The following is a 21,499-nucleotide window of genomic DNA, read 5'->3' on the forward strand; positions in this document are numbered from 1 at the left end:
CAACTTCCCAGACTTCAACCTGGGACACCATACTGCTGTGACAAACAAGTCTGGGAAATTCCTGGAGCTGACTGAAGATAATTTTTCAGAAGTATTCAGTGAGCCAGCTAGGAAAAGTGCTTACCTAGACTTGTTATCTGTGAAGGAGTCATGGGAGGTATGATGGTTAGGTGGCTGCCTTGGTCACAGTAATCATGAAATGGTTGAGTTTAACATTTAGAGTGTAAGGAGGGAAAAAGGTCACCAGAATTGCTATGCTGTATTTCAAGAGAGCAGACCAAGCTGCCCAGGAAGCTGGTCCACAGTGTCCCTTAGGAACCTGTCTTTGAGGGTTTAGGAGTCCATGAGTGCTGGTCAGTTTTGAAGAACCTCTATTTAAAAGCACAGGAGCAGGCCATCCCATTGTGTCACAAGTCAAGCAAGTGGAACAGAAGACCAGCTTGGCTTCACAACGAACTCCTCTGGGAATTCAGGAGGAAAGAGATTGGATGAGCACTAAAAGCAAGATCTGGCTTTGCATGAAGATCATAGACATGCAGTTCACAAATGCAGTGAAAAGACATGAAAGACCAGTTCTCAAGTGGAGACATCCAGCTCTGAGATGACTAGGTACCTGCTGCACAGGATGAGGAACTGGCCTTTTGACAGTTTCTTTACCAAGACACTGGTAGGACACTGGAACAGACTCCCTAGAGAAGTGGCCAATGCCCTGTGCCTCTCAGGATCTTAAAGAGAGGTGCTTCAAAAACACCATCTATAGCAGGCTTTAACTTCTGCTTAGCCCTGAAGTGGTCAGCCACTTGGACCATAGACAATCATTGTGGGTGTTTTCCAACTGAACTGTCCTATACTATCCTAAACAAGTATTTGGAAAGTTGCTGAACCAAATGAAACCAGAAAGTTGAAGCCCTCTGAAATCTCTTACACCTTTGGAAAACTTGGCTGTATTTCCCACTGTCGATGCCTCCCCTCTCAGGACTTCAGCAAACATCCCTTCATGGGCTTGTGAGAGTTGTGCTCTGGCTTGCAACCACTCAGGTCTTGAAGCCTGACCTCCAGGCTCCCACAGAGTATCCCTCCAGGAATCCCACAATCTCTCTGAGCAACCCACTCCAGTGCTTCATCCTCCTCACAGGGATTTTGGCTTTGATTCCTTGTCTCCAGACAGAACCTCTGTTGTTCCAGGAGATGCCATTGTCTCTCATCCTCCCACCAGGCAATGGTGGGAATAGTCTGTCCCTATCCCCTTGATGCCTTTACCGCAAGCACCAGAGTGTGCTGTGAGATACCCCAAACCCTTTTCTGTTCCACACTGAACCAACTCCAGCCTCACAGGCCCTCTTTGCCTCCCCTGAGGTTTGTCAGCCTGTGTCTGGCACCCCAAATGGGGTGCAGTGTGAGGGCAAGTGCTGCTCAGCTCCAGGTCTGCAGCATTGTGCTGGTGCCAGGCCAGAAGTTTCCAGCTGAAGGGTCTCCAGGATCATGACTTGGTGCTGCTCCCTACATTGCCCCGAGGTTGTGCCTGGCCAAGGCAGAAGTCCCAGGAAGTTCAACAAGGGTAAGCACCAAGTCCTGCACCTGGCGAGGGACAACACCAGGCACGTACACGTGCAATGGGCTGCCTATCTGGAAAGAAGACAGAGAAAGGTGACTTGCTACCCTCAAGCACAGGCTTTCTTCCCACTCCTTGAGACCAACCATTGGCACTGGCATTTCTTCTCCTCTGAGAGGAGAAGGCCCATCTTGGGCTCATAACCATAGAATTGTTTATGTTTGAAAAAACCTTTAAGATCATCAAGTCCAAACACAAACCAAAACTGCCAAACACACCACTAAACCATACCTCTCAGCACTTCATCTACAAATATTTTAGATATCTCCAGGAATGGTGACTTCACTACCTCCCTGGGCATCCTGTTCCAGTGTAACAATCCCTTCTGTTAAGCAGTTTTTCCTAACAGGCAATCTAAACCTCCCATGGGGCAACTTGAGACCACTTAATCTCACCACTTTTTACCTGGGAGGAAAGACTGATAACATCTCCTCTCAGCCTTCTCTCTCCTTATCTCCAGGCTGAATACTCCCAGCTCCCTCAGTTGCTCCTCATAAGACTTTTTCTCCAGATCTCTCACCAGCTTCATTGCCTGTCTCTGGACGTGCTCCAGCACCTTAATGTCTTTCCTGTAGTGAAGGGCCCAGAACTGAGCACAGTATTCAAGATGTGGCCTTACCAGTGCCAAGTACAGGGGAACAATGCCTTCCTTGGTCCTGCCGGCCACAGGGAAGTTTTTCTGATACAAGTCAGGGTGTCATTCGCCTTCTTGGCACACTGTTGGGTCACATTCAGGCAGCTGTTGACCAACATGTCTAGGTCCTTTTCCTCCACAGAGCTTGCCAGCCACTCTTGTAGCCTTGTTGAGCCTAATATAACTGGCCTCGACCCATCAGTGCATGCCAAGTCCCAAGGACAACGGATTTGTCTAGTCTGGGGGAACAGAGGCTGAGCACTTACCTCATTGCTCTCTACAGCTTCCTGGGGAGACAAAGTGGAGAGAGATGCTGAACTCTTCTCCCTGGAATCTAGAGACAGGACACATGGAAAGGGTTCAAAGCTGCATCAGGGAAGCATCAGACTCAGGAACTAATTCTTTACCAAGAGCGTGGTCAGACACTGGAATAGGCTCCCTAGAGAGGCAGCCAATGCCCTGTGCCTCTCAGGACCTTAAAGAGAGGCACTTCAAAAAAAGGCCCTTCCTAACAGGCTTTAACTTTTGCACAGCTCTGGAATGGTCAGGACACTAGAACATTAGACTAGACAATTGTCGTGGGTCCCTTCCAACTGAACTACCCTGTACTATCCTAACCAAACATTTGTGAAAGCTGCTGAAACAGATGAAACCAGAAAGTCCTTTATTGTAGGTCCTTCCTACTAGAACTACTCATACTCCTACCTGTTCATAGAATCATAGAATAGTAGGGGTTGGAAGGGACCTTTAGAGATCATCTGGTACAATGCCCCTGCAGAAGCAGGTCCATCTAGATCAGATCACACAGGTACATGTCCAGACAGGTCTTGAAGACCACACAGGTACACATCCTGACAGGTCTTCTTGGCCATGAGGGCTGGCTCATGGTTAGTTTATTATCAACCAGCACTCCCAGGTGTCTCTCCACAGAGCTGCTCTCCAGCAGGTCCATCCCCAGCAAGTGCTGGTGCAGGGGGTTGTTCTTCCCCAGGTGTCTCTGCACTTGTCCAGTTGAACCTCATGAGGTTCCTCTCTGCCCAACTCTCAAGCCAACAAATTAATACTATCAAATGAAACACTGCTTGCCTTTCTCCAATTTTGGGGTTTTTCACTGTCATAAACAGTATGATGAAATAAGCTAAATACTATCTTTTTAAAGTAATCTCATTATTCTTAGAAAAAAAAGAGAAAATATAAACAATTCCTTCTAGCTTCATGCAATATGTATAGGCTATGTGTGTTGTCTGTTACTGTCTCTCTTTTTACTTACATATTTTTGACACTTGGTTGCTCACGTTTTTAGCTACCAGGCTTTTAAAAAACATGTATCACCAGTACATATATTAGCTATTGATGTGTATCGTGTGGACTTATAGTCTAATGTGTCATGGATCAGCCCCTGAGAATTTATTATTTCACTTTTGTTCTTCTCTGAACTTCCTCTAGTATTTCTAAATCCTTGATGGGAACAAGGCCCAGAGAAGGGAACACTGTGTTCTGCTACAATGGCTTTAATTGTATTTTATCATCTTTTCAGTAATTTTATATGTTTCAATATTATGCTTTGGTATGGTCTGATTGTTACACAGACCATTAATATCCTGGCTTGCAGGGCTGCACAACACAAATGCCATGGAAATCAATGCAGTGTGTTTTCAGTATATTTATATATGAAACTAAAGAGAATTTTTGAGGTCCAAATTGTTAGAAGAAACATGCTTGGCATCATGCCTCAGAAACGTCGACATTATGGATGCCAACTCTGGCACACAGAGATAGGAGAGCAGACTGAGCGTTTTACATATGTGAGTTGCTAACTTAGATGCCCATTCAAGCATTTACACACCCAAGAATCTGAATAGCACAGAAAAGTGTAACAACAGACTGACATTTTAACTTGCATACCCATTGGTAGGGAGAACAAGGGATGGTGGAGGAAAAAAATGGCCATGTTATATGTATGTTGGTAGTGTAAGATGCTAATTTATCTTCCTCAGAACATTTGGAGTGACTCAGGTTTTCTCACATCAGACCACCCTCAGATACAGTACAAGTAGGAAAGATGCTTGTATGTAGATTAAAATCCACATAAAATCATGGCAGAGTTGCAGGCCCTGCATTTGGTTCTCCCAAGCACTTCTGTAATACTGTGGAGCTCCACGGTGTTTAAGGAGGAGAAATTACTATGACTAGTCATGGTTATTGGTACTGGCACACAGGTAACCCCCCTGTCGTAGCAGGACCTCCTAGAGTAGGTCACACAGGAACTCTTTCAGGCTGGTTTTGAATGTCTCCAGAGAAGGAGACTCCACAACTCATCTGGGCAGCCTCTTCCAATGCTGTCACCCTCACAGGGAAGGAGTTTTTCCTTATGATTCTTTGGAAGCTCTTATGCTCCAGCTTACACTGGCTGCCCCTTGTCCTATCATTGGCATCATTGAGAAGAACCTGGCTTCATTCTCCTGACATCTGCCCTTTACATATTTGTAAACATTAATGAGATCACCCATCAGTCTCTTCTTCTCCGAGCTGAAGAGCCCCAGCTCCCTCAGCCTTCCATCATAAGGGAGATGCTCCACTCCATTATCTTGGTGGCCTCTTTTTATGTGGCGTTGTAATGGAACAATATGTGCTACTCATTCTTATTCAATACATTCTGAAGAATTGTTTTGTTGTATCCTTGTAGCTACCAAGCTTGTAATGTGCAACAAACTGCAAAAGTATTTTTAAAGCAATATGGTGTTAATAAAGGCCACACTAACTGGATTCTCCAAGTTTTCTGCTAAATTCATTGTACACCACCTATTTTCAACAGTGTACTTATGTACTACCAAGCAGAAAAGATTTTTAGAAGCTGGTATTTTAATAAAACTTCTGAAATATGTTTATCATGCAGTTTTACATTTCTGTTAAGTTCTACAGAAAACATATGTTTTAAGTCTCAAACTGCTTGTATGGGCATAAGGGTCATAATAAAAACATCTGAAATAATGAGAACTTTAACCAGGTATTACTAGCTACCCATCTCCTATTCATGAACAAGGAGATATTTGGCTGTATAGAAGACTGATACAATTGAAATATATCCTATGCAATATGTAAGTTTTACTCAAGACAGAAAGTTGAGGGGATTCAGAAAATCGTAACATATGGCCTTAGAATATGTATAGCCACATCCAACCTTTGTATCTGCCAAAACACAGGCTATGTTACTGTTGAACATAATTAAGTTAAGCAGATTTAACAGAGGACCTAACACAGTGTTGAGCAGCCACCATTTGACATCACTAGGAAAAAACTCCCCTTGCAAATCTTAACAGTTATTTGCCACAAAGCCCTTTATATATGGGCGAGGAGGCCAACTACACCACATTTACTGCAGATGATCAGCTGAGAGTTTCATCTGGCCAGTTAGCAAATGTAGTCAAGGATGAGGCTTTGTAAGTACCACCCACACTCCTGCATTTTGTGACTTTACAGTGTCCATGGAAGACATTCCAAATATTAGCCACAGAAACAGTAATTTCAGCATAGGAACTAGCACCGGACTAGGATGATGAACGTAACAGAAAACCATGTTGTAATTGGATCTGGTTTTGAACAAAAGACAAATTATTTATTTCTTTCTTCAAATGAAGCATAACACTAAGGTATAAAGGGAGTATAAATAACATCTGATTGTGCTCCTAAGCTCCATGCTATAACTTTCTTGCAATGACATCCTTCAACAAATTAACTACATCATTACTGTTAAGTATTAATTGCACAAAACAGATACACAAAATATATAATGAGCTAGAAAGAGGACAACATTCTTCCATTATGACAAACAACTGTAACAAGAAATGGAAAAAAACCCAATAGATCTAGGCTTACACAGATGGCAACACTGAGAGTTTTAAGTCCTCTCCTGGAACACATTACATGTGATAAATAATATGCAAAATATTTAAAGAATTTTATTGTTGCTTACAGAAGATACTTAGCAAGCAAAGAGACAGTAGCAACACTGCCTCATGTCTCATATCCCCATCATTCAATGCAAATTTTTACATTTCATGCAATAATCCTGAGCTTATTTTCAGTAACATTGAAATGTCATCTATATTAATTACCAAATACATACAGAGCCCAGTTATGGGGTCTATCGTATTATTAAGGCATGAAAAAAGAATAACAGTTTATTAACTCTGAATGCCACAAATACAGCACAGCAGTTAGAAGGCTCAAAAAAGCTCAGAAAGTACCAGTGATTTCTGTGCCAAGGTTCTCCCAGAATGTGACTGTGAATCATCAGCTCCTGAAAAGGTACAGAATCAAATCCTGGCCTCGCTGACATCAGGGAGTTTTGCCATTGCCTTGACTGCTGGACCAAGCTTCAGAGCTGTATCAGGAGTGACTCAGACTCCTCTTCATATCCCCAAAAAAATGACAAACTTCCTCACACTCAAGTCAAGTATGAATTTGAAAAACAATACCTACATATTGTTTTCTTAATTAGTATTTTATGTCTATGGAAAGGTTCCATTCATTATACAGTATGGCAATTAAGAAAAAGCCTTTTCAGAAAAAGCTTATTTGCTAGTATGATTTATTTGTACACTAAAAGAAGGGGGAAGTATCATGAAAAGAACCTCTGCCAAGCCTATGCTCTATTTATAAATTATTTCTAGTTTTAAAATGAAAGACTTTGGTAAGCCAAACCAAGGATATGTGATGCAATTCTAGTCTCCATGGTTCAATGGATCTTCTGAAAGAGCACCATAGCACTGTCCAGTCACCAAGTGAAGAACCTGTCCTCTGCATAAATTGCAAGGGCAAGTAGCGTCTGAACCGGCGCAGTTCTTCACAGAGGTTCTTATTTTACATTTAAGAAGTTTTTGCAAAATGCCCTGCAGTGAGCCAGGGTACTCCAGTTCAGTTAACTAAGCCATTGAAACCAAGGCCCAATTGGTGGTAAGCCTTACTGCTTCACACTTACAATTGCATTACACCCCACACCGAGAACTAAAATAGCAGGTGATTACCTCTAACTCTGCTGCTACTATTGCCTGCCTTTTCAACAGATATTTGCCTTATTGAGCTCACAGTTTACAGATCCAGCAGCCTTCTCCTTCATCTACAGGTGGCCCATGGTCTGGTGTGAAAAGAACCACAGTGTGCAAGAGGGACCGGTTCTTCACGCAGCCTTCATGCATACACCTTTCCATGCCTGCACACATAACTCACCACAAAGATGGCCTTCTCCAGTTCTGTCACTGCAAGGCTCCAAAACCTTTGCAAATGCACAAATCCAACTTAACTAATCTCATCTAAAACGCCAAGTTAGAATATTGAAAAAATGGTTTGTCATGGTAAACCACTGGGGAAACTCATTACTGTCTCACTTGAGATAAACAGAGGAGAAAGGCTGTTGATGTTAGTTATTGGGTTGGGATTTGTGTGTTTTTTGGTTAACTTCTACTGATAATTTAAGAAGGCTAAGGCTATAAATTGGTACTGTTTCATTTATAAATATTCACTTTATTTCTATTCCTTCTAAAAAACATGTTAAGGAAAAAGGCGGCCAGAAGTATTACACATGTTGTAAATTTTAATTTGGTTGTTAGGCTGTAAAAGCCAAACATGTAAGTGAAGTTGAGCACAGTGTAAGAAAAAGCCAGTTTTCATCTAACAACTTATTTACAAGTTCATAAAAATCAACTGAACTGGAGTAGATGTTCTGTGTTTGTCACCAATATTTTATTGTAACTGGTAACTTGCACGCTTTAGAGTAGAAGAACAAAATGAAAATAAAGTTCACTATATACAGCCTTTGTACAGGCTACCTGACTATACACAAGGCAAAGTGATCAAAACACAACCTAGTCTTCATAATAATTTGTGCACAGAGACACCATTCAGACATTATGTGAACATTACAGTGAAATGACATCACAAGTCCAGTGAAAATTCAGCATAATACAAAACATATTGATCTACTGCAAATGACATCCTTTAAAACAGTAAGCCTTTACTCAGTAGTAACTTAACCAGAGTCTGATGCAGAAATTTGTTGTGTAGTGATAAGTCTTTTCAGTGAAGCAACTTCTGCAGATAAGTTTGCTATGCCCTGCTTCAAATACAGGTTCTCTGACTCTGAGACATTGTAGATATTGTCCTTTATTTCAACAACTCCAGTTTTGCAACCACTCTGAATTTTTACATTTAGTTCCTTCTGATGCCAGAGTTCTGGTTTAAGTGACCAGTCTTGGATGTTAGTCACTTGAACCGAGAAAGGAGTGTGAGAAGAATGCACCAGGTTTTGTGCACTGTGTTTTTCAAGCTCAAAATGTCTTTTTGAGGACATATCAATGGGTGACGACAATTTCTGTGTTGCATCATAGTCATTATCCACTGCTTCCACTTTAACTTGCATGGCTTTGGCTTTAATTCGAAGCTTGTGAGGCAAAGCTGAAGAATTCACTTCTGGAACTTTAACTGTTGCATGAACGTTTTTATGTTCAACTGGGGAATGGATTGGACCCTTAGGAACTTGCTGTTCGTCTTCTCCATCGGAGGACTTTCCAACTACACCGTCATCGGTTTCTGATGTTCTGGGGGAATTACTGGAGGACCTATTAACTTGCAAGAGAGGAGGAGAATGAGAGTACACATTAAAGGTAGCTCCCATGTAGTTTGGATAGATGGACGCTTTATATGAGCCTCTGTCATCTCTTGGCTCTCTCTCTAATTCCATGGGCTCTTGTTTTATAATCTGGAACTTATTTTCAGGACTCCTGCAGTTGCTTTGTATACGAGTTGGTTGAGTATGCTCTACAGATGATATTTCAGACACATCAGACATTGAGCTTTGTGGAGAATGTTTAATGACAGAAATACAACTGCTACCAACTATAGATGGCTCATGTTCATCTACAAATGAGTTAATATTTGATTTCGAACTCTGGTAGTCTTGGAAATACACAGTTGTTGAGCTACTGAGTTTCTGTATCTCTTGGGCATAGGCTGCAGAAGTAATTAAACCGAACTTCAGTTTCAATGAAAGCAGCTCTGCTTTCAAAGTGGCATTCTCCTCTCCCAGTGCAATTAGTTTGTTCTCCAAGACAAGGTCATTCAGACGTCGCTTTTCACGAGATCTTTTGGCAGCTTCATTATTTTTCCTCCTTTTCTCCCAATACATAGCATCCTTCTTTTCATCTGGAATGAATTCTCGCTTTCTCCGGCACGCTGAAGACTTGCTTTTTCCACTACTTGCTTCCGTAAGTAGTATATCTTCATTTGTAGACAATTCTTCAGACACTTCTGCTAAAGTAGACTTAAGTACCATGATTTTGTCCACATTGCAACTTGTGTCAACAGGTCCGTGTTCCTTTTTTAGGGTCTGCATTTTTCTCAGCTGCATCAGAAACAGTTTGTAGATTTACTACAATGAGCAACAGAGCAAGCTATTTCCCCCGTATGTCTCACTCCACAACTTGATACATATACTAGCTTTAAATCCACGCACATTCTTCTTTTTCTTTCATATTCTCAGACAGAAGTGTCTAGAAACAATTTCCTTGGCAGAGGCAATGGGAATCTTCTTAAAAATCTAAAATAAATACAAAAAATTATTACTATTTAAGACTTGCTGGTTCAAGACATCCAAAATAGACTCTGATAAAAAGCTTAGACTAGCATTTGGTTTATTAAACCTGTTGTAATATGAAGACAGCTCAACACAGAAACAACTGATATACTAAGCTTTACGATACCTAGGTAGCAGACTTGCCTCCAAAACGTGAAAACGTGATCCACGTGAAAAAAACCAAAAAAACAAAAAAACCCCAAAAAACCCCACAACAATATATAGAAAAATTTTTTACTTTTGATCCTACAGTAATGTTGTCACACAATTTTCCATGATATTGCTGACCAATCTAAACCTCCAAACACTGCGGGACATCAAACATGTTGATGAGCAGCACTGGAAAGTATCTTGTTCTTCCACATTAAAGCATTACTTCTGAAAATAGCTGTGGTTTGTGACTTGGAAATGCTATATATTTAGGTCCTTCATGAATGAAAAATAGTGTAAGCTGACTTTAAAAAGATCGAGTGCTTTCTATTGTCTTAAAATAACACCACTATCATTGAAGTTATTAAAGATTTAGTTATTAGGTTTGCATCCTATAAAGAGATAGATAGATATTCAAGTGTTATATATAGAGAGAGATCTATATTCAAAAGTCTATACACACATACTTGGAATTCTAAAATACCTTTTCAATCAATCATACCAATTCAAACTAATAAAACGACACATGGAATTTGTGCAAAATGTAGCTATTAAACAACACTGATGAGAAAAAAAAAATACTGTCTTTTTTCTTGTCTCTTACAAAGACAATGTTAAAAATCAGTATGGAAAAATACATTAGAGAAATAACATTAATTAAAAATTTGCATTTGAAAAAGTCTTATTACATCAAAGTAAAGTTTAATACCACTGAGGCATGTGCACCTTTAGAAAAGTGTTTACATTAAGTGGAAGTTTAGATCTAAAAGTCTTGCCATTAACAAAGGAAAACCAGCTTAACCTTTAGCTTCAGACATTTTAATCATTACATTTGAGCTTAGCATTTAAATTGGCCTTTGTTTTATTTAGTCCCTCTTAATGCAAAAGTACTTTATTCTCATAAGATCATTTGGTCTTAATTTGACATACAGCTTCTCAATATCTCATTTTCCACAATCAGTCCTGTTTCTGGTAAAATAAATGTAGTATGTCAAGTGCTTTTATAGAACTGACTATCAAGCCAGTAATGATTCTTGCCTGTATAACAAAATCTGTGGGTTTTTTTTTTTAAATCAGCCACTTCAGATTAATGTCAGTATTTATCGGTAATGGTTTTGTGATGACTAATGAAACTACTTTTAACATTATCAGTTGGGAAAGTTATAAAAGAATTAATGAATTGTATTCTACCAGTTTCCCTTGTGTTTTCCAGACGGCAAAGAGGAGTGAGTGATGTAAGAACAATTACGCGGGGTCACAAAGACTCAGTTTCAAGCTGGGTTCTGTTCCATCAAATCATACCAGCTCTTCTGTCATGAAAAACTAATACATTTATAGAACAGCTAAGTAGAATTTCCTAAAATCCATGGTTAATTACTGACATGTAACTATTTGTCTTCAATAATATGGCCTTAATGGAAAATAGAGTTAGAAGCCAGCCACACTAAAGACATCTAACATTTCAGTGCAAAAGCAGCACCATAAGTTGCCATGTTCGTAAAGAAAAAATGTACCTCTAATACATAAGAAATCACACAGTTCCTGATTCAAAATTCAAACTATAGTCAAAGATATTTTTTTGTCAAGGTAAATAGGAGCTGTATCAGGTTTAAAAACAAAATTAAGCCCCATGACAAAGCAACATCTGTTTGTCCAAACAGTCACTATAAATCAATTTGCTGAAGAAGCTGTAGAGCAGTATTGTCCCCTGCTACATGTAATCAATGGTTTAATTAATAGGCATACCACTTTAAATCTAGTGCAACTCAACACTTGGGAAAAACAACAAGTTGAACACAGAATTTCAAAATAATAAGACATGGCCACCTGAACTTTTGTAGCATGTATATTCAGTCTTTAACATAAATTTACATTTATTTTTATTACTGGGATTATTTCATTATCCTGCAACAATGACAACACACAGTTATCAACTGTCTTGATGCACTAGAGTCAGGGTATTACTTCTGTATTTCTGAGGAAATGCCCATACCTTCAATAGCAGGAAGCAGCCTAACCGGTACTAAATACCTAGGAAATCATCACTTGTCTCTTTGTAGGCATCTCAGTCAACTCACTGAAGTCAAAATAGCTAAAAACTTTTGTGAAATGTTGGGGCCTTATCAAGACAGAGGTCTTCCTGAATTAAATAGTATGAGAGCTCTACATTCAAATCCAAATAAAAATAATTATTCTCTTATGAAAAGGATAACAGCCATACATCATAATTTTTTAAATTTTTATTAGCCATATACCCTGGAATATCTGCTCTTACTTGAAATGGTTGCAACAGTAAGGAAGTACTTATAAATAAAGGATCCATGCATATTTTAGAAGAATGAAACTATACCCACATAGATTTAATCCAACATTTTTCATCCCCCTTGCATCCCAGTCTCACATTTCCACAAAACACAGAAGTACTATGTTTAGTCTTGAACAAGACTGTTCCAGGATAAGAACTATGACGATGTGTCTATCTGTATGTTCAAAGTGATCCCACTGTGGTGTTTGTCCAACACTGTGATCTAGGAAAAATAATAATGATGATGACAATAATAATTAGCAAAAGGTTGGGTTTGTTTTTTTTTCCTAATGCAGGCTAATGACATAATTCATCAGTATGACTGTTTATATATCAGTAAAAACTCAACTGCATGTCCAAACATTACATCCTGCAGCCTAACACTGGCACTGAGCTGCACATTAACAACCCAACAATCTACAGACTTCATGTCCCTTGTTCCATGGGACTTTAGCAGTTTGGGCCATTCCAACACACAAGCTGCTTGCTGCAGCACTGATAACTCCTGTTTTGGCCAGTCTCCTTCCTGCACACACTGTTCCTGGAACAAATAGCCTGAAAGCAAGTAGCATGCAAGTCTACAGCAAATATTACATGTATATCAAAATGATTGTGTTTTCGCATGCAGTGTTCAACTTTGCTCTCTGTCAGAGTCCATCAGTGAAGCTGTCAAGACAGACATGTAACCCACTGACATTGTCTTACTGGCTTGCTATTTATGTAGCTAGTTTTCTAATGCCATTACTTTAGTGAATTAACATAACAATTAATCTTCAGCTCATTCCACATCTTCCTTGAGCATTTATATCAGGCAACTGGAATTGCTGCTTTTCAAATAGGAGTCAAAGCCCTTGTTTATTAATACTTCTCCATGTGGATCAGTCCAATGCCGAGTCTGTAAACAAATAAAATTCCATCTGATGAAAATGGCAAAATGCCTTAAATGAAACCAGCCACTTGACTTTACTTGCATTTTATATTTCCACTGGAAAACATCAGTATTTACACATAGATTAATGAACTGTAATGATTCCTCTGACTGTATTTCAAATTCCAGTATTTTCCCTTATGATTAATTTTTCAATTGCTTAATCACTCCCTCATAAAGTGTTATAAAACCAACATTTAATACTGCCTTACATTAGTTGCTGTTAAAGATTTTTTTTTTTGGTTGGTTGATGTTAATGGCATTGAGTGCCAATTCAACAATGTAATAACACTCGACCCTATTAACTTAATTACAGACCCAGTCTTGCTCCCACAGCAGTTTTGCCATTGGCTTCAATAGAAGCAGGATACAATCCCTGATCCAAGTATTAATGAGAATGTTGTATAGAACTCCAGCTACTGAAGTAAGAAATTATGTATGCAGAAATCACAAAAACTTGATTTATTCATGGATAAAAAAACCCACTTAAGTGATCCAATTGTGTCAAAATAGTATGTTAAGGATCTGATCCTGGGGATTTGTGAATTCACAGTGTAATAATTGAAATATTTCAAAAGGTTGAAGGACATTGTCATAATCTTTCCTCTCTCTCTTCTGTATAATTCAATTACATAAGCCATTTTGGCTTTAGAGAATGCATGTGGGCTTCCAAATACACATTTCTCCACAGAGTAACTATGTATTATTATTTGTATTTAGCAAAATTATTCATGCTATCTCCAAGTACAGTTTTTCAAATGTATCCTAGAACAAGATAACTGTTTAATTTTATTGCTCTAACATTTTGATAGCGATTCTATGAAACTACATGACATCCCATTTCTAACAGTTGGATGCTTGACCACAATTCACAGTCCTTTAAAAACGGAAAAAAACAGCAGCAAACTACAGCTTCTTGTTTACAAAAGAACCAGGCCTCTATCACCATCACTACTCTATGTCAAACTGCAGAAAAATAACTAAAGCTCATACTGATATATGTCTGTGCTGGTTTTTGTTATCATTCACATTTGTCATGGGTATCATAATCACGTTACTGCTGCTATTCTGCCACAAGTTATCCGTTTTGAAAAATCTGTGTCTGTACCAGAGATACCAAAATGACCCATTTGCATTCCAAACTTTGAAAAACTGAAGAAGATGTTTTGCATTTTATCTTCAAGGTGTTTTAAAATCAGCTGCTACCTGTCCTGAGACTTTTAGGAGATGGAGAAAAAAATTACCACTCATTGCAAATGCAGGACAGGAGGCTAAATTTAAGCTCAGGTGATGAATACACAGACTTCTTAAACACTGCTGAAATGCTGTGGAGACACTTTATCCCTACCTGCTTGTCACAGACAAAAATTATGCCACGAAATTCCACACCTCTCAGGTCTACCATAATTCGGCAGTCCTCTCCAACAGAGGGTGTGGCCCCATCCCAATCTCCACAGGAATCCTTTGACATTCTTTTCTTGCCTTTTATCAAGCGCTGCTAGTAAAATCATATTCCTGCTCAAGAACAGCTTTCATGCTGTCTCGCTCGGAAGAATGGCATTATCCTCTGGAGAGATCTGCAGGCAAGAGAATCTAGGAAATGCACAGCAGATGAAAAGTTTGGAAAATAAATAGGTGACTGGCTGCATTTTATACCTTGATGGACAGGATATCCACAGCCACAAAGGGGAAAAGCATTTATGACACAAATGTTACCACCAATTACTGCCATTATACAATTGCACTCACTGAGACCGGGAACACATTACAACAGTGTGGAGCAATGCCCAACTACTAACCACACAGCTCCCGTTCCTTACAGCTTCATGGGTATCTTAAGTGCTTACGGTTTCAGGATCAACGTGTAATTAGGTCAGTGGAACACTGATGATGATAGCTTTGTACAAGATGACCCATTTTTGCTAAAATGTTGGTTGCCTTATTGAAAGAAAAAATTGGGAGAATTCTACACAATGTAGTCCACTGGAAGCACCAAAAATCATTTATTGTGACACTTGTCAATCATATCTTTAAAAAATGAGTAAGAGCATCATGGAACTTGGAATACTATCGCACCTTCATATTATCCACCTTCAAGCTGTACCCAGAAAGTTGATCTGGTGTTATTTTTGCAAAAGGCTTTCATTATTAGGCAAATTACTTAAGTTACTGTTTATCTTAATAGCTACAAATTAACTCATTAAAGTAAAGCCTGCTTTCCAAAGGTAAATTACCCAAATTATGCAAATAAAATTATTACTTGGAGAGCACAAAATGTATATGAAAGGTAGCTGTTGCTCAAAAAAGGTCAGTCAAGGTTAATAGGTGCAGATTTGACCTATATTTTCTTCCATTTCCTTAGGAAGACAGCATGATTCTGTAAGATCTGTTCAATTTTTCCAAAACAAGCTGTTTACTGCTCTAAGGAGGAGGGCAGGAAATAAAATCTAAGAATGTTACTAAATGTGCCAGTAAAAACTTTAAAACTGAGAAGCAAAGGAAATTTATATATAACTTGCATAAATATTTAACTCCATACAGACAATGTATACAGTATGTCTATATAAATCATGCCATTTTAAATAGCCCACCACCTTCCAGTATTTTTAACAGAACCCCTATAGAAACAACAGTTACTGAAGTTACAGTACTATGACAGTACGCTGCTTCTCTTTTCAATAGCTACTTGACACCAAGAAAATCTAGACTGCAAAACACAGTAACAATGTTCTGGAAATAAAATCTCAGCTTTCTCCTAGTTAAGAACCATAAAAAAACCAAACCAACAAAATAAACAACATCAAATGTTAATTATTCTGACAACAAATGGCTTTCTATTATTGAACTATGTTCTTAAAATGCCACACATGGACCAGACCTTCAACTGACCCAAATTTATTTAGTGCTATTTAAGGGCAGCAGAATTATGTCAATTAATCCCAGCTGATGCTCTAAACATGCATCTTGTTTATGCTTTGGTTGTTATATAACATGTAAAACAAACGCTGCCATTGAAATGTTGGTACCTACTACTCACTGCAAACAGAACAGAGAACAGCAGCCTTTAGAGCTGCTGTTCTGCAAAACGGCCTGGGCAGGAGGGCCAGTGCCCAGGCTGAGCACTATTGTCTTTACCAGGAAACTGCCAACTTCTGTGCAGCCACCTCTGTGGCAAAAACTCATTAATTATTCAAATACTTCAGGACAGGGTTAAACTGACATCAAGATGAAACAACTCAAGAAAAGGGGAAAGAAAATCCTATCTTAAATAAGGCACTTCTTCTGATAAGAAAATAGATTTGCGTAATATCTGCCACCAGATTCAGTCTCATACAATACTAAATTTGGACACTGATGGATTCAACAGATGAATTTAGAAAAAAAAGAAAAAAAAAAAAGAAAAAAAAGAAAGAAAAAAAAAATGGGAAAAAAAGGAAAAAAAAGAAAAGAAAAAAAAAGATATCCAAGGGGTTCTTGACAGCAATTCAGATCAGAGCTAACGTATGCCCTCGCTTCCACAACCTTATTTCTGACAGCCATGCTTAGCGTCAGTATTCCAGTTATCTACACCTTTTTGAAAAACAAACCGAAAAATCTGGTTTTTTTTTAAATTGTTTTCAAACACCATAAAATACTGTATCATGGAAATCAGATGTCATTTTCTTTTAGAATGGACTTCAGGAATTGGATGTCTATTTGCATTTCTTTTCTATTACATATCCTAAATACATTTATATCTTGTAACTGTGTGTAATGATCGTGGCAAGGTCACCTAGAAGAGCCAATTAAGCTGATGAGTCAGATACATTGCTTAACAGTGTGTAATAGACTCAAACAGAGGATTTTATTGTTCATATTATTGCATCATAGTGATGTTATAACAGCAGTGAGATTGCTGTCTGGAAAAAATGATTGCATAAGGATAGTTTGCATAACTATTTGTTAAAATAAGTCAATTTAGAATGAGCTAAAGGTTTATTTATGAGTTTTACTTCAAGATAAAGGGTAGAAAAAAGTAGCACGGCACTGATCTCTCTCAGATTCTATTTAAACTTCATTGCAATAGATAGAATGTCAGTATGTTCTACAAATTTTGGGCAAAACACGGCAAATCTATTCCTTCTTAGGATGAGATAAGCTGAGAGGAGGTCACATAAGTTCACACGGCTCATAAGAAGATTCTAAGGTCTTTGACACCTTTCAAATAAATTCCCTTAAAAAAAGCCCAAAAACAAAAAACAGAGACACACCAAAAACACAACCCACAGCAGAAACTTGAAGCATTGAAGTCAAATCCAGGAAGCTGGATATTTTAAAAGGCAGGCAAGAGCCCTTTAGAGAATGAGTGAAAAATAGAAAGTAAATATGGAAAGTAGAGGCAGTTCATTCTAAAAAGTGTTAGCCCTTCAACAGTCAAAAGCCATCTGTAATGTGAGAACTTTTATAACAGTAACTGTTAGTGCCAGAGATATTAACCATCTCTATTCAGTAATCCTTGTAACTTATTGGTTTAAATCAGGTCTTTGGGACAAAACCAGAACCCTTATTCAATCAAATTTCCTATCAAAGTCAACATTTTGATTGAATAAGGACTATAAAAGTGATGCACATAGCAATACTGTAAATGAGGCTCTGGATTGAATTAATTACTGAGGAGGGCAAAGATGACTCAAAGTAGGTTACATAGACAGAGGCAAACAGAATGCAACTTGAGTGCAATCATTCAAGTCACAGGGACAAGGGGAAAAAAATACCCCAAACGAGGGTTGTTTTTAACACAACAGTAACTCCAAGACAGCTTCACTATCAAAGCTGTAGCTGTTCCCAACAATCAAGTAGAAGTCTCCACTCGTTACCAAGCATCCCATGTGTTTAAAATACTTTGTCGACAAAGACAGCAGCTGGAGTGTTTAGCCTGGACTTCGGAGATTTTGGTAAAACGCACAGTGGTATTGGTTTCCTCTACTTAAGAGGATTGTTTTTCTGCTCACACACAAAAACTGCCACATCTTGAAAGCCAAGTTATCATCAGCAACTTCCCAGCTATGGTCCCGTACAGGATGGAGCACACGCTGACCCTCAAGAGTACGGGACGTCCAGCCACGGCTTTTTACCACTGAGAAACCCAAGTGACTTGGCAAAAAAACGCAATTGGGCAATAGCCATTGCTGTTTGTTACGTAAGGGGAACGCTGGAAATACTCTGGGGGGAAGGGGTGGTGGGTTCTCTTATGTCTACCTGCGACCCTTTACTCCTTCCGAGGAGAGGGCTCTTTGTGTGGCGCTCCCTGCCTGTAAGCGACCCGGGACAAAAAGCAGGGGGGGAAGCAGACAGCGGGGTGGGGACGCTCCCCAGGTCGCGGTGCGAAGCCGAGCTGCGGAGAGGCGGCGGAGGCCACTTCCCCGCAGCCCGGCCTCGCACCGCGCCCGCCATAAAGGCAACCCGAGCCGGCGGCGCATGGCGCCCGGCCCTCTCCCCGCCTCAGCACGGCGCCGCGCTACCAGCCTGCCGCTCCCCCTCTCCCACTTCTCCTCACACCCCCCTTTCGCCCGCCGCCGCCGCCCCAGCCCAGAACAAAGGGCTGAGGGGGAGCGCCAGCGCCCCCAGCCCTCGCTCGCCCGCTGCCGCCGCCGCGCCCCAAAGGCCACCAACGGCTCCCAACGGCTGTTGGGGGAGACGGCGACCCCCAAGCGCCTACCGTAAAGTCAAGAGGGGGCGAGGGGAGGGGTGGCAAAAGATGGCAGGCTCCGGGATTGCCGGCTCCGCTCCCTGCCGGATCTGTCACACTGACCTACTTGCCGTGCTAGCGGTTGCCCCTGGGGGCCGGCTCCGCTGTCCCCGCAGGCCGGCGGCACCTGGCCCCCAGCCTGCCGCGGCCGTCAGGGGACGGGCGGGATAGCTCTACCCCTCCTCTCCTCCGGCACAGCTGACATCTCCTAAACGCCTTCCTCCTCTCTTGAATTAGACGTCCTCTTTTTTTATTTTTTGCCTTTTCAAAAAAGAAACGGCAAGTGAAAGCCCGTACCGGAGAGATGGCTAAGCGTCTGTGCGAAACGCCTTCCTAAAAATACAGCCTTATCAAAACGTCTCTGAAGGCGTGGAGTTAAAAATCCGAGCAAATGGCCTCGAACGTCTACACGCACAGCTCAGGAGAAAAGACCAGAAATAGCTCATGAAGCCACAATTGCTAAAATGCGATGAGGCTAAATATAGACTCAACACAAATCTCGTTTTGAGGCACCCGGCACGCAGCCGGTGAACGCGCCTTGCCTCCCCAGTTACCCAGTTGTCTACTTCCCTTATTAAACGCACTTTAACAAAAACTGTTACATTTACGGGATTTTGGGGCTTTTTTTTTTCCGGAGCGAGATTATCCTAGTTTCTTTGTAGGGAGATTATAAAATCGCATAATTAGCTCCCTCTTCCCAGCCCGACTGCCAGCAAATTCTGTGGTTACATAATGCAATATTTCCAGGAACTATTATGCGATCGGTCCCGCAGCGCCTGAAAAACAGCGACAAAAGTGACGAGGAAGACTGAGGCTGAGCGCAGCTCCGCACGGCGCGGGAACAGGGTCCGGGCCGCTGCCATTAATGCCGCTCGCCCGCGGGCAACATCCCCCTCGCGCCGCCCCAAGAGGTGGGGGGCGTCTCGCTGGCAGGCTCCGGCGGCAGCGTGGAACTCCCGGCGGCGCTGCGACCGAGGCGCGGCTGGCACTCGGGACCCGGCCCTCCGCCCCGCACGGCGTCCGCCGGGGCAGCCCGTTCTCTACCGGCACATTATGCAACACAGAGAGCGGCCCCTGTGGCGCTGCCCTGGGCTCGCTGTGCGGAAGAAGCGTGGGGGAAGGGGTGTCGAGTAACGCGGCACGCCAGGAACGAGAACCCCCGGCGCGGGAAAGCCTTCGGCGGCACCTTTCGAGCTGCCTCCCGCGCCACCACCTCTTCGCCGCACCGCCCTCCGGCTCGCGGCACGGGGCTACTCGGCGGACCCCTCCCTGCCCGGCGGCGCCCCGAGCCGGCCGGGCTCGCCTTATGTAACAGCCGCCCCCAGCCGATGCGAGGCGCCGTCAAGCTCGGCAGGCGCCGCGGCCCGGGCGGACACCCGCCCTCCCTAACTTTGTACCCGCATACAAACGCCTTCCTACCTGCAGCGCGCCGCGGGGCGCCGAGCATCCCCAACCCGCGCCGGGCAGAGCCGAGGCGAGGCGAGGCGGGCGGTGGTACGGTGCGACGTAGCGCGCTGCTTTGCCTCGTCCTCCCGTGCCGAGCCGCGCCGTGCAGGCGGCGGAGCGGCTGGGCAGGAGCGTGCAGCGGCGGCCGGGCGGCGCGGAGGGATGTGTGTTAGTAGGTCAGGGCTGCGCGGCGCGGGGCTCATAGCCCGCATGCCAGCCGCGCCGCGCCGTGACTGGCGGCGACGCCGCCCCAATGGGCGCCGGGCGCTGGCGGAGCACGGCCAATGGGAGCGAGCGGGGGCGGGGCGAGGCGGGGCGCGGGGCGGTGTGTGGTACAGTAAGTCTGTGTGCTGGGGATTGCATAACCGCCGGCGGGGCGGGGGCGGCGCGGGGGAGGGGGGGGGCGGGGGGGAGCGGCGCGGGGGGCGCCGGCACTTACGTAACCGCCGCGGCGCCCAGCGGCAGCGCGTGGGGTGGCGCTCGGCCTGCGCGGCGGCCGCGGGGCCCGGCGGCCGAGACCCGGAGCCGCCGCCGCTTCCCGCGCTGCCGCGGCCAGCGGAGCGCGGCGGGGCTCTCGTGGTGCTGGGCGTCATCTGACTGATTCTGTACGGCGTGTACAAATCAAACCCGCGGTCCCGGCGGGAGCGTTGTCGTCTCGGAGCCGATTGCGCAAGAGCCGGGAGCCGTGCTCCTGAGGCACGTACCTGCCACCTAGCCACCGGGACCGGTAATCCGCCGGTGGGTCACGCTTCGGCTCTAGCTCGCTGAAACTGGTAATAGCAGTCGTAAAAGGGAGGAGAAAAATGGAGGGAAGAAAGGAGCCCACTGACCGTGCGCACCGTCGGCTGCGGGGCCGGCCTTCGGTGACCGGCGGGGGTGAAGGATTTTGACAGCGTATGCGTTCCATCCGCTTCTCGGCTGTCGTCGCCGAGGCGGCAGCGCTGAAGTGCTGCAGCTACTCACGAGCGGAGAGCAGGGTTTGGCGAAAGCCCCCCGGGCCGCCTCTCGGTGCCGTGGAGCCCTGGCCGCGGTCCCACCTCTCCGCGCTCCCAAGCCCTGCTTCTCC

General features: G+C 42.8%; 1 protein-coding gene across 1 annotated transcript; it reads right to left on the reverse strand.

Annotated features, from left to right (window-relative positions):
- Positions 1 to 5,837: 5,837 nt before the first annotated feature.
- NFIL3 (nuclear factor, interleukin 3 regulated) lies at positions 5,838 to 20,672 on the reverse strand. Its single transcript, XM_062019354.1, has 2 exons — positions 20,407 to 20,672; positions 5,838 to 9,840 (listed from the first exon to the last, which is right to left on the reverse strand). Exon 2 carries the CDS (start codon positions 9,649 to 9,651, stop codon positions 8,275 to 8,277), a length of 1,377 nt encoding a protein of 458 aa, XP_061875338.1. The 5' UTR covers positions 9,652 to 9,840; positions 20,407 to 20,672; the 3' UTR covers positions 5,838 to 8,274.
- Positions 20,673 to 21,499: the final 827 nt, after the last annotated feature.

The sequence above is a fragment of the Colius striatus genome, chromosome Z (assembly GCF_028858725.1).
Source record: "Colius striatus isolate bColStr4 chromosome Z, bColStr4.1.hap1, whole genome shotgun sequence".
NCBI lineage: Eukaryota > Metazoa > Chordata > Aves > Coliiformes > Coliidae > Colius > Colius striatus.

Coding starts and splice junctions, on each gene's coding strand:
- NFIL3 (XM_062019354.1), bottom strand. CDS start 9,651: ATGCAGCTGAGAAAAATGCAGACCCTAAAAAAGGAACACGGACCTGTT.